The following is a 12,540-nucleotide window of genomic DNA, read 5'->3' on the forward strand; positions in this document are numbered from 1 at the left end:
ATAGAAGAATGTGATGATGTACGTAATAGTGTAGGCAATCTATTCGGTAGCAGAGTCATTATAGTCATTATATCATAATATTTATCTTCGAAATCCTGCATAGCGCGATCATTTTCATCGTCAAGATGTGTTAATGCTTCTTGCTTCACTTCCAGTTCGGAATTAGAATGCTTTTGTACTTCTGCATCTTCCAACAGTAACTCAATTTGGCCACGAACAGTGAAAAATTCCTTGAAGATGTCCTCCAGCCCCTGCAGTCGCAAACTGATTTTTCCTTCATCCAGCGATTTCAACAGCTGATGCTCTCGTTTTTGTAATCTTCTGAATTCTGCTGGCATTTGGAATCACTGTATATACTTTGTATAATATTCACTGTAGATGCAATGCCTAGGATTGATACACTGCCTCTTATATGACAACGACCGATCGATTCGACGTTCCGCCCCGCTACCTCGAAAACAGATTTAACTTAAGAGTGAAATGCAGCAAAAATGACAACTTGATAGTGACGGACAATCAAACAAATCCAGCAGAATTGAGACCAACCGTAAACCTTGAGATATACTGCCAGAAAATGAAGCAACACACGCATGCAGTTCTTATTTGTTATCCGCCAATAACACATAAACTATGCGCAACATGCACCGTGCATTATATCATGCAATTTACTTCCCCAAAAAGCCGGCGTCTATTGTTTCCTCTCCACAATGGCGTTCGCTGGATTCAATTATGGCGATGATCGGCTTGGTAAAGCACAGCGTTCCTTTCTGTTCTCGCTGACAACTTATAGATTTCGGTTTACGGGAACTGTCCGGACATCAGTGTCGAAAAACTATCCTCTTCGAGATCCGGCTCGAAGGACCAATGTTTGCGCGCGTAATTACTTTAGTTCAACACCTTGGTTAAATTGCAAAATAAAGTGTGAGTGGAATCGAGATTGATACGTGCGTACTGCATGCCAGTGTATTTCGAACTGATTACCTACTAATTCTCTACATATAATTGCTCTTAACGGATGAAGTTGGCTCTCACTTTATTACAACATGGGAGATTTGTTATCTTCTGGATTAAATTAGAGATGTTCATAATTCCTACACTATTCGATATTTTTGTTAAAACACTGTTGAAAAGAAAATGGGGTCAATAAATTTTACCATTTTTACCAACCGGAATTTTGACAGCTGAGAATGCTGAGTTACATTATCTATCGTCAATGAGCGCGACTCCAATTGGTTTTCGTGTTTTCTTTCTTTGCAAACTAAATCATTTTGGGATTGTGGGACGATCAGACGAACAAACAATCAACCGCCTTTTTTGTACCACTGCTCAGTATTCAACGCCGAAACAAGTTTCACAGCAGTATTCACACCAAGAGAACTTTGTTGTTACCTTCGGTTCATGGTATCTTTTCAGCTGCTTACCTTTTACAATAAAAAACTTCATTGCCTGATTCAGTGCCTTAATTTTACATGGGGTTGAGATAGGAAGAGAAATCTCTTTTTAACTGCATACCACGCTTGAAAAGTAAAAACCCTGATAAACTAGTTGATAAACAAAACTGAGTTGTGTTCCGTTTTTGTTTGCTTTGATCATTTTTGAGTAATTGTTTGTTTTTTTCTTCCTGTGTCAAATCTAACAACCCTCTTATTTTGAATTGCAAATCTTCAGAAATCTGTCTTACTTTACTTTGGGAAATAATCAATATATTTCGGAGCCTATTATAACTATGCAACTTACTTCATAAAGTATCTTAAAAACTAAAGATAAATTTTCATCTTCACTGCCGACTACGAGTTGTTTTGTTTTCTATTTAATCAAGCTCCGATATGGGAGTGATTTAAGTGCGTGGTTGCGTTGCAAAACCCGATTTGAGCACCTTTGAAACATTAGTTCTAAAGTTATGTGAAAACAAAACTCACTTTTATGCTTTATTTTAAAGCTTGACCTTGAACTTTGTGAGTATGTAGGCCTTATTAAATCATGCAACTTTGCATACTTTTTTAAGTTTAGGGTTAACATTTGAAGAGTGCTGAAATTTTGTTTCATAAATGGACGTATCTGAATAATGACAAAAAATACAGAAATGTTGACAATATATATCTAGAGAGTTGTTTGAACTTATATGTTGAAACATGCAGAAAAAAATAATTTGATATCCTACTCTAAAAAAACACTCTTGTCAGATTTCTTTCACGTAAGGTTGTTATATAGTAAATAAAGATGCCTGAAACTTTTTGGATATTTTAAAACGGGTACTCTGTTCCATGTCCAGCATTTTTCACGTTCTTTGCTTCTGAACGTCCATGCGTCTCATGGATGTGAGGTAATGGCAAACGTTGGAGCAAAGTTGTTAAGGGATGACTTTTAGGGAATTGTCTAAGCTTTAATCTCTCAGAAAGTTCAGCTAAATAGGCGCGCGTTCGACCTTTTATTGGTCGTTTGGTGCTCGCTCTCTCTAGCACGGGTATTGAAAAAAATTATGTTAAATCGGGTGCTGATAAAAAACCTTAGACAGATAATTGAGTTTGATACATTTCTTAGGAAGGTAATTATACAAGCTTACTTGTAAAAAAATTGACTACCCCGCGAGCGGCCTTCCGGAACGTTCACTATGGTGGACGAAAACATGCATACTTCTGGATTTTTTCTTTATTTTATTTATCAATCCTTCCTTAATTTTCGCGACAAAATTGTTGGAGTAGATTTTACGTTTCAGGTTCACCCAGAAATTTTTGATGGGACGCAGCTTAGGGACGATGGGCGGGTTTGCCGACTTGGGTACTGTTCCCGACGTCGAAACAAACACCGTCTTTTTAGTTGCTTACTTAGCAGCTACAAAGCTGTAATATATTTTAGGTTCTAATAAAGTGTTAAAGATAATTTATAATTTCATACTTATTCAGTGTTTCTTGGTTTTTATATCCGAAATCCTTCTACTAATTCTTTCTACCTTTCAGGCAACCTTCTATTTCTTCTCTTTTCAGGTCCACCAGCGATGAACAACGATTAGCGGTAAGTATTTCCTGTGTGTTTTAGGTTAAGTTACGGGTAAGTATAAGTTTATAATTATTTTCAGCAACGTACCTTCGCCTTTTAACCTGCTTTATAAATACCACTTACTACGTGGTGAGTAGTAATAAATTTAATATTGTTCCGGACTGTGGAACGACTATTTGTTTAAATTTACCTAATTTAATAAACTCGCGACTGATACGCGGTTCCACTTGCTATCGAAACTGAATAAACGATGACGTTTACGGATGTTTTCATCCTAATTGTCATTTTGTTCGCTCGGCCCTTTTCGCTCGATATGAAACGGTTTGTTGTTCACCCCCTTTTCGCCGCAACGGGGGGTTTCGGCGACATTCCCCGACCCGTGAACCACTTCCGTTTCCGGAGTCACTACACCCGTATCCTCTTTGCCGGTGACGTCCAGTACCGCCAGCTTTACCGCGGGTCGAGCAAGCACTCCTCTAGCTGTCTGCACTGTGGCACGTCTAACTTGCCCGAATTTGTCTGGAAACGTCTCCAGTACACGCTCTCGTTCCCATCGGTTTCTCGCCTGTTCGTCGATGATCACGACTAGATCACCTGGTTTCAACGGCTTCACTGGTTCGAACCATTTCGTTCGCCTCGTCAACATCGGGAGATATTCCCGCACCCATCTGCGCCAGAAATCGTCGATGATATGCTGCGCTAGTTTCCAGCTGTCTCGCAGAATGTTTCCCTGAACAGGTTCCGTTATCGGTTGCTTAAACCCAGTCCGTCCGTATAGAAGGAAGTGATTTGGTGTGAGCGCTTCTTCGTCTTCTGCCTCCAAAGAAACATAAGTCAGCGGTCGTGAGTTGACAATTGCTTCGGCCTCCAGCATGATGGTCTCCAACACCTCGTCGCTAGGGTGACGTGTGCTATCCGACACAGCTTTCATCGCTACCTTCACCGACTTCACCATGCGTTCCCATGGTCCTCCCATATGCGGAGCCGCAGGAACGTTAAAATTCCACTGAGTATTTGCATTGGTAAATGTGGCGGCGCAGTCTTGAACAATGTCCCGAATTTTCTGCTTCTCCTCTGACAACTGGCGATTGGCTCCCACAAAATTTGTTCCGTTGTCCGAAAATACCTCCTGTGGAGCTCCCCGCCTGGCTACAAATCTTCTGAATGCCATCACGCAAGATGCAGACGAAAGACTGTGGACCAGCTCCAGATGGACTGCTCGCACCGTGAGGCATGTAAACAAACAAATCCACCGTTTTGCGACGCATCGACCAACTCTTACTTCGAGGGGTCCCATGTAATCTACACCGGCGAATGTGAATGGCCGAATGAATGGGGTTAGGCGTACTCTCGGCAGAGGTCCCATCAATGGTGGCCGGGGAGTTGATTTCTTCACCTTGCAGTACTGACAACTTCGACTTACTTTTTTCACTAACACCCGAAGCTTCGGGATGTAAAACTCTTGTCGCAGCTCGTTACAAACAGTTTCTCCGTTAGCATGCAAGAACAGGCGATGAACCGACTGTACCAGTAGGAAGGTAATGCGATGATCTCTCGGCAGCACTACGGGATACTTTGTTGCGTAGGGAATGTGCGGTGCGCTTCCAATCCGACTTCCGATGCGTACGACTCCGTGTTCGTCAATAAACGGAACTAGGGGGTACAGTGGGCTACTTCTGCCCACGCTGCAACCATGGTTTAGCGCGTGAACCTCCTTCACATAAGCCTGACTCTGTGCTTGGCGCCAAAGAGTTTTCATCGCCTTCACGATATCTTCCTGATCCAGGACATGCCGTCGACTTTTTCTCCCTAGAGTTCGCTTCCAGATCCTGACTGCCCGGTGAACATAAGCCATCGCTCTAAGCAAACGATCCCAATTGAAAAGCGCTCGACGCGAATTACTTCCTCGGCCGCTTGATGTACGCCTACTAAACGTAGTTCTTCGCATGCTACATCCGCTTCATCCTCCACTACTGACTGCCCAGGCCACTGCTCTTTTGGGTTTCGTAGAAACGGTGGTCCCTGGTACCAAAGGTTTTCTGGGTCAAATGAGGGTCCCGAGTTCCACTTTGTGGCGTCGTCCGCAACATTGAGCTTCGATGGTACATAGCGCCATTCGTCCACGCTGGTGAGCGAAAGAATTTCTCCAACCCGGAAAGAAACGAATTGGTGATATCGACGACTGTCTGAGCGGAGCCATGCGAGCACTGTAGCTGAATCCGTCCACAGGAAGTGTCTTCGAATGTTGAGGGTAAGTGCCGTACGAATTTTCTGCAACAAGCGTGATCCCATCATGGCAGCCTCAAGCGGGGGATTGAGAGCGCCCGAAGTGGCGCAACTTTTGTCTTTGCTGCAACCAGCGAACACCAGCCACCTCCGCTATACGACATCCTCAGATAGGCCACACAAGCACAGGACGCTACGCTCGCGTCCGTAAACATATGTAGTTAGATTACGTCGATTTCCTCCGGCAAAAGATGACCAAGAAAGCATCGGGGAACCCTCACCTCGCTGATCGTCAGGTACACCTCGATCCACCTACTCCACAGGTTGCGCAAAGACTCTGATATGGGCTCGTCCCAGTTAGTACCCGTTCGCCAGATTTCTTGCATCAATACTACAAAGTGCGCTACGAATCCCAACGGATCATATAATTTCATAACTGTGCGTAAAACTTGGCGCTTCGTTGGAATCATTCCGCCTTCTAAAATTCCTTCCAGCCCTGTTCGGTCGAAAGTGAAGTGATCCGCCCTGGAAACCCATACCACGCCCAAGACTCGTTCGTAGACCCGTTCCTTCTCTAAATTGAGTGACTTGCTGTCAGACGTACCAGTCTCCCCGAGTAGATCGAGCACCTCCTGTGAGCTGAATAGAATTTTTCCGAACTCGAATCCACCGGCTGCGTGTATTAGCTGCACTTGCCGGACGAGCTGTACGGCTTCCTCCACAGAATTGACACTGCTGAGAAAGTCATCGACGTAGTGGTTCCTAATAATCGCATCAACCGCTTTGGGGTAAAGTTCTGCGTAATCAAGTGCGTTTTTGTTCTTTATGAACTGTGCTGTGCAGGGAGAACTAGTTGCCCCAAACATGGCGACTTTAATAACAAAAATTTGCACTTCATCTTCCGGACTGGCGCGCCATAGAAAACATTGGGACCACTTATCCTCCTCACGAATCAGAATCCACAAGAACATTTCTCGGATATCTGAGCACACTGCGATCTTGCCTTCCCTAAACCGCAGCAACACCTCCACAAGCGAAACCAGTAGATCCGGACCCTTTAGCAGCATGTCGTTGAATGAGACACCATTAGCCTTGGCAGCAGCATCCCACACCATCCGAATTTTGTTTGGCTTCCTGGGATTCGTTACCACTCCTAACGGCAAGTACCACACACGCTCGGGGTTCACTTGCTTAAGTTCCTCCGGTGACACCTTACGGACGAACTGCTTCTTCTCGTAGCTCTCTATCTGCTCATTCACTTTCCTGCGAAGCTCAGGATCTTTAGCCAACTGTTTTTCCAGACCTTTCAACCTGCTTACCGCCATCGGAAAACTATCCGGAAATTTTACGTTATCTATACGCCATAATAATCCCGCTTCCATACGGGCTTCTTTCCGCACCGTGGTTGCTTCCAGAATACTGCGTGCCCGCTTGTCTTCCTCGGCTTCAATCTGTTTTGTCACTACGGCATCTTCAACGGCGAAAAACTTTCGCATCGAGTCATGCAAGTCGCTATTGCTCATACTAACTCGAGCATGCAGGTGAAGCTGTTCCATGGACCCTCTGTCCCCGGAATTTCTCCCATACACGCACCACCCCAACCTAGTTTTAGTGGCCACCGGTTCGCTGCAGCTGCCCTCGCGAATTTTTAAACTAGTGAGCAGCTTCACGTGCTCAAGACCGATAATCATGCCTGGTTTGGCATTGGTATAACTAGCAACGGGAAGTCCTTGCAGATGCGGAAAGGTACTCGACAGTTCTTTGTAATTCAGCGTTTGACTGGGAAGCCCCAGCTCCCGTACGGTCCGTACGTTGCCCAGCTGGAATAGTTTCTGCTTACCAACCCCGGATATCTTCACGCTCAACCGCTTGGAGGTCTTCTCTTGTCTGCTGATCTTCCCAGTCCAACTCAACCATAAGTTGTCAGGTTCACCTTCGATACCCAACTGTGTCGCGATCTCTTCTTCAAGCAACGTTGATGACGATCCATCATCTAGAAATGCGAAAGTTTCGACTTGCTTCCCGTCTCCATACAGCGTAACTGGGAGATACCGGAACAACGAATATGATTATGTGTGGTGATGATTATGGTGAACGGTCTCAGCGGATCTTGCGCCATCTACCGCTTCATTCCGACTACTGTGCAACAACATATTATGACGAACTCGGCATCCATCTACTCCACATTCTTCGAACGGCATGGCCATTTTCTATGCGGTATTAGACACAACCGGCATAAATTCTTTTGTCGTATTGCCTTCCAACGACCATCAATGTCCAACGATTTGAAACTGACGCAGTTCAGAATCTGATGACTATTTTTCTCGCAAAACGAACAAGGCTTAGATGAGATCTCCCCAACTGTGTTTTCCTTCGTTGATGTGGGCAGCTCGTTCGCGTGAGTGAACAACTTCTCCTTTGGCTTAAACTTTTCCGCCTTATGCTGCTTGCTGTAATTTTGCGCAGACTCTACTCCGACACTCAGCTCCGACGCCAAATTTACTAAGCCCGACATAAAGGTATTAAACGTCGCAAGGTTAACGTGCAGGTGTGCCTGCTTGAACGCTCCCCACTGCAATTTCAGCGAGGCAGGTAATTTATCGATCAGCTCCTGGAGCAGCATCGGGTTCGACAAGTGCGCCTGTTGATCAGTCAATATAATATGATCGACGAGGTTTTGAATCACTAATCCGTAAGCCACAATAGTGCTTAAGTTATCCGCCTTTGGTGGAGGAACGCTTCTCACTTTGGTTAGTAGAGAACTGATTAATATCTCTGGCCTTCCGTACAACTTTTGTAAAGTTTCCATTACGTATGGCACAGACGCGGGTAGTAACAGGCGACTTCTAACTGCCTCCAAGGCGGAACCTCCTAAGCTACGCTGCAGTCTGGCCAGATTCTCTGCTTCCGTATATCCACAGACTTCAGTCGTGTTCTTGAAGGAACTATAAAAAATAGGCCATTGTTCGGGATCTCCGACGAACTTCGGTAAGTCTCGGGGCATTACTTGCCGAGCTGCCAGTTGCGCATTGGTCGGTCCTGACAATGCGACTGAAGGGTTCACTCTATTTCCTTCGATTGGTCCCGGATGGGTTTGAATTCCCGGAAAAACGGACCAACTAAATGGTTAATCCCAGCCCCATCGACCACCATGGATGTCGGTACTACAGATGGTCCAGTATACGGAAATAATACTGGATAACCGGGGAAGGCGTTTGGGTAGCTTTGAATTCCCGGAAACAGACTTGCAGAGGTAGTGGTTAGAGGCAACTGTGGAGGACCATTAGAAGCTATTGAAGACTGCATTGGGTTAATCGGTGGTAAGACAAGGCAATTTCCGTGCGCCGTCGGTGCTGGGTTAGAAGTAATCAAACCAATTATACTTGAGCCTATTGCGTTCGCTTCTGAATTTGAGTAAAACGGCACCGGATGTTGAATTCTTGTCACCGTTGGTCTAGGAACTGACTGCACGGTTGGCACCATCGAAACTATCGACGAAGACATTATTGGAGCTGTAGTAACAGAACTGACTGAAATTCCACCTGCACTCGTCATTACTGTCACTGGAATCGTTGAATTAGCCGATGCTTTGATTGATGTACTTGTGTGCATCGTTGGTACTACCAACGATTCGTAAGATTTCGCTAGAGCTGTAACACCACCTCCGGGAATTGGAATCGTTGGATCTAGCAAAACCATACCCTGGTTGAGTGGAACCATATTGTTCGAAGTCACTGCACCGATGGCAGAAACTGGCAAGGTACCCTTTAATCCAGACGCAGATGGCTTCGACTGTCCTACTGCATGCTTTTGGGTCTCCGTTGCGAGCCATTGTTCCATCATCTCGCGTCTAATCTTTACACTAACTCCGCTTTTTCTACTGCACGATTCCTTTTCCTCTCCCATTTGCATAAGCAAAGCGTACTTTTGCCTCAAGTATTCTTGTTCGTCGTCGATCTGTTTCATTCTCATTTCTTCTTCCAGCCTGCGTATGCGTCGCTCTTCTTCCATACGCTTCTTCTTTAATTTCTGTTGCTCCTCGAGAAGTTGTAAACTTAGCTGCAGTTTCTGTGACACCCTACTGCTCTTGCTGACCGACGATTCATTGAACGATACAGCAGACTTTGATGCTGCATCCCAGTTTGCCATGCAATCACTGCACTTCCAACTCCTATCCGGTTCAGCGATAGATTCACTCACACCCGCGCACTGGAAGTGTACCCAAGAATCGCAAACGTCGCAACACACCATACCTTCTTGCACGTCAGTACGATCGCACTTTTTGCAATATTTTGCGTTGGTGACGGAAGCCGCATCACCGGGTAAATTATCGTTAAAGTCTGACATTTCGAGACGGGCCTATTCCCCTAACAGCTAACTAACTATGTTTATTAACTATCCTTATAATTAGCAGCTCGCGACCGACGATGATGACAGAATAAAATAGTGTACTGACTTTAATTACTGCACTTCGACTTCGTACTCGATGCTGCACTCCAACCTGTCAGTAGTAAATCGTTGAGAAAAATCCTCTTCCAAGTGGTAGCCGAAACGGCAACCTCCGACGGGTAACGAATCATCCAACTCAGGATGAATAACTTTGTAGAATGTTCCCGACGTCGAAACAAACACCGTCTTTTTAGTTGCTTACTTAGCAGCTACAAAGCTGTAATATATTTTAGGTTCTAATAAAGTGTTAAAGATAATTTATAATTTCTTACTTATTCAGTGTTTCTTGGTTTTTATATCCGAAATCCTTCTACTAATTCTTTCTACCTTTCAGGCAACCTTCTATTTCTTCTCTTTTCAGGTCCACCAGCGATGAACAACGATTAGCGGTAAGTATTTCCTGTGTGTTTTAGGTTAAGTTACGGGTAAGTATAAGTTTATAATTATTTTCAGCAACGTACCTTCGCCTTTTAACCTGCTTTATAAATACCACTTACTACGTGGTGAGTAGTAATAAATTTAATATTGTTCCGGACTGTGGAACGACTATTTGTTTGAATTTACTTAATTTAATAAACTCGCGACTGATACGCGGTTCCACTTGCTATCGAAACTGAATAAACGATGACGTTTACGGATGTTTTCATCCTAATTGTCATTTTGTTCGCTCGGCCCTTTTCGCTCGATATGAAACGGTTTGTTGTTCACCCCCTTTTCGCCGCAACGGGGGGTTTCGGCGACAGGTACCACATCGATATTCAACCGCTCCATCTCTTCCAACGTTCGCTTCGAGTAAAGGGACGACGGATACGGCTAGAATACCGCGTTTTCGCCCTTATGGTATTTCTTGATGAGTGACGCAGCTTCCAGCGCTTCGTACTATACATTTTCCCGTCCACGGCCAATCCGGAGCGAAAGAAGAGCGGCTTTGACAACCCCTTCTCGCTGAGTGTTAGCCATAACAGTACCTTCTTGAGGATTTGGTGTGAAAATGAACTTTATCTCGGAGCTTTCTTCATGGGGGAAGTGTACTACAAAGTGCCCGCCAGTCGTTGCCATCTAGAGTGAGATAGGTCTCGTTGTCCATCACCACCACCACCACCTCACGATTCGCTGGTAAAATCGACTTGACCATCTTATCCAGTCGCTGCCGCTGCGTCATTGTCTGTAGCTCCGAGACCAGTGGACGGAACTGCCGCTTCTTGACATGTATATCCTTTAGAGTGCCAAAGAAAATCGATTTTTCTAATAACCTTTAGCGGCAGGGCTCGAAAGTTTCGTCTTCTCGAAAAAGTCCTTATGCGAAATTCCCGCTCGATCAGGAATTGCATTACAGTGCCTATTTTGATATTCAATTCACTCTTCCAGCTTAAAAATTTTTAAGTCCCAGAAACTCGATTTTTTTTTTTGTAAATTTTTATTTTGAATTAACACCAGATCTCGACGTTTCATGCATTTCTAAAACATTTGGTATCAAAAAAAAATTCGATAAGGACAATTCCATAAACCTGTGCATTATTTCCATCGGTCAATAAGTTGAAACTTTGACCGCTTTGTGGCACGTGTTTCCGATGTCCGATCAAACTGATATTTGGCACACTCTATTCGAGAGGACGAATCTTTTGAGCTCTACCACTAAACGAAGTTCGAAAGTTCGCACGCAGTGATGAACCCTCTATTCTCTCTTCAGTATCCTTTGAAGCTTCTTGTCGCTCAGGGTCGTCGGCCGTTCGGAACCGGGCTTTCTTTCGATGCTCTGATTGTTGTCCAATAGTTCCGGACACGCTCATTTCGACATCTACAAAGTACTGCACGAAGTCCGTTTTCGACGCGGCCGGGTACCATTCTTTGAAAGCGCATACTTCTGAACGGTGTAGCTTCACTGTTTTCGCCATCACGGTTAGAGTTCGACGGATAGAGCTGTCAATTTTTTTCTGCTGACTTATGGGTTACTATGATTGATGCTGCATAGGTAGTTTCGTCAGTGCGCGTAAAGGCAAACCCATGAAAAATCAGCAATTTTTCCCCATTTTTTCTCTTTGGACTATATAAAACCCTATCTCTGCTCAAATTAATCAATTTACTAGTGGAGGATACCAGTGGCGGTAGTGATGGTAGTAGCGTCAGCGGTAGGTACATTGGCCAGCATTTCTTCCAGTGAAAAGCTCTGCCGTATTTTGGCAACACACATACGGGGATGTTGGCACTCAAAATCTTTCAGCCTTAAATTTTTCAGTGTGAAAACAGCTTTCCACTGTGTTATCAGCAGAGTTCCTTATTCCCACTTTCGGAGGTGCACTGAGATGCGATCAACATCATATCTGATATTAACCCTGGAAAGATAGTCTGCGTCCATTTCACTCCTCGTTTTAAGCAATATTGCCCTTGTTTTCTCAAAGTGTTTTTCTCATTTTTTCCTAATCGATAAAGGGATATTTAAACCTAAATTCCTACCTAAACAAACCTAAAGTAATGACCCTTCATCAAACATTTATGAAAAAAAACTTGCATTTTTAATTATTAAAAAGTCGGGAGTCAATTTGACGCATGATTATCCAAGTTAGATACTTAATTAAATAAGTAATATTTTGGGTGGTAGCTGCGTCACCGGTAGGTGCAGCGGCACTGTTTCCTCTAGTAAAAAATAACAGTGTACAAAGCCACTTCCACAAGGTTCAGTGTAGGATCTCAAATTCATTTTTAAAAGTAGTGTAGGTGTTGTAGTTGGGTTGCAGTGTTAACTCTTAAATTCAATATTTTTAAATGAAAGTTCAGACGCAAAGTGACAAGTGCAAAGTTACTTAAAGTTGTGAAGCTTACAAAGTTATCCACAAATTTCAGAGAATTGCAAAAGAGGGCAGTCAGGTC

General features: G+C 44.1%; 1 protein-coding gene across 4 annotated transcripts; it reads right to left on the minus strand.

The window, feature by feature from the left end:
* Positions 1-1,703: 1,703 nt before the first annotated feature.
* Positions 1,704-10,270, minus strand: LOC129732271 (uncharacterized). Of its 4 annotated transcripts, none has more exons than XR_008729218.1 (4): positions 10,134-10,270; positions 9,945-10,072; positions 3,085-9,889; positions 1,704-3,023 (listed from the first exon to the last, which is right to left on the minus strand). XR_008729218.1 is itself a non-coding variant. In XM_055692988.1 (3 exons), the coding sequence occupies exon 3, from the start codon at positions 4,943-4,945 to the stop codon at positions 3,272-3,274; it is 1,674 nt and encodes a 557-aa protein (XP_055548963.1). In that variant the 5' UTR covers positions 4,946-9,889; positions 9,945-10,072; positions 10,134-10,270; the 3' UTR covers positions 1,704-3,271. The 4 variants fall into 3 exon arrangements, 2 of the variants coding, with proteins under 2 accessions (XP_055548963.1, XP_055548965.1); XR_008729219.1 differs by having other exon boundaries at positions 1,704-2,840; positions 2,896-9,889; XM_055692988.1 differs by having other exon boundaries at positions 1,704-9,889.
* Positions 10,271-12,540: the final 2,270 nt, after the last annotated feature.

Source organism: Wyeomyia smithii, chromosome 3 (assembly GCF_029784165.1).
Source record: "Wyeomyia smithii strain HCP4-BCI-WySm-NY-G18 chromosome 3, ASM2978416v1, whole genome shotgun sequence".
Lineage (NCBI taxonomy): Eukaryota > Metazoa > Arthropoda > Insecta > Diptera > Culicidae > Wyeomyia > Wyeomyia smithii.

What these genes read in the sequence shown, in the direction of transcription:
- LOC129732271 (XM_055692988.1), bottom strand. Translation starts at nt 4,945, where the DNA reads ATGCGAAGAACTACGTTTAGTAGGCGTACATCAAGCGGCCGAGGAAGT.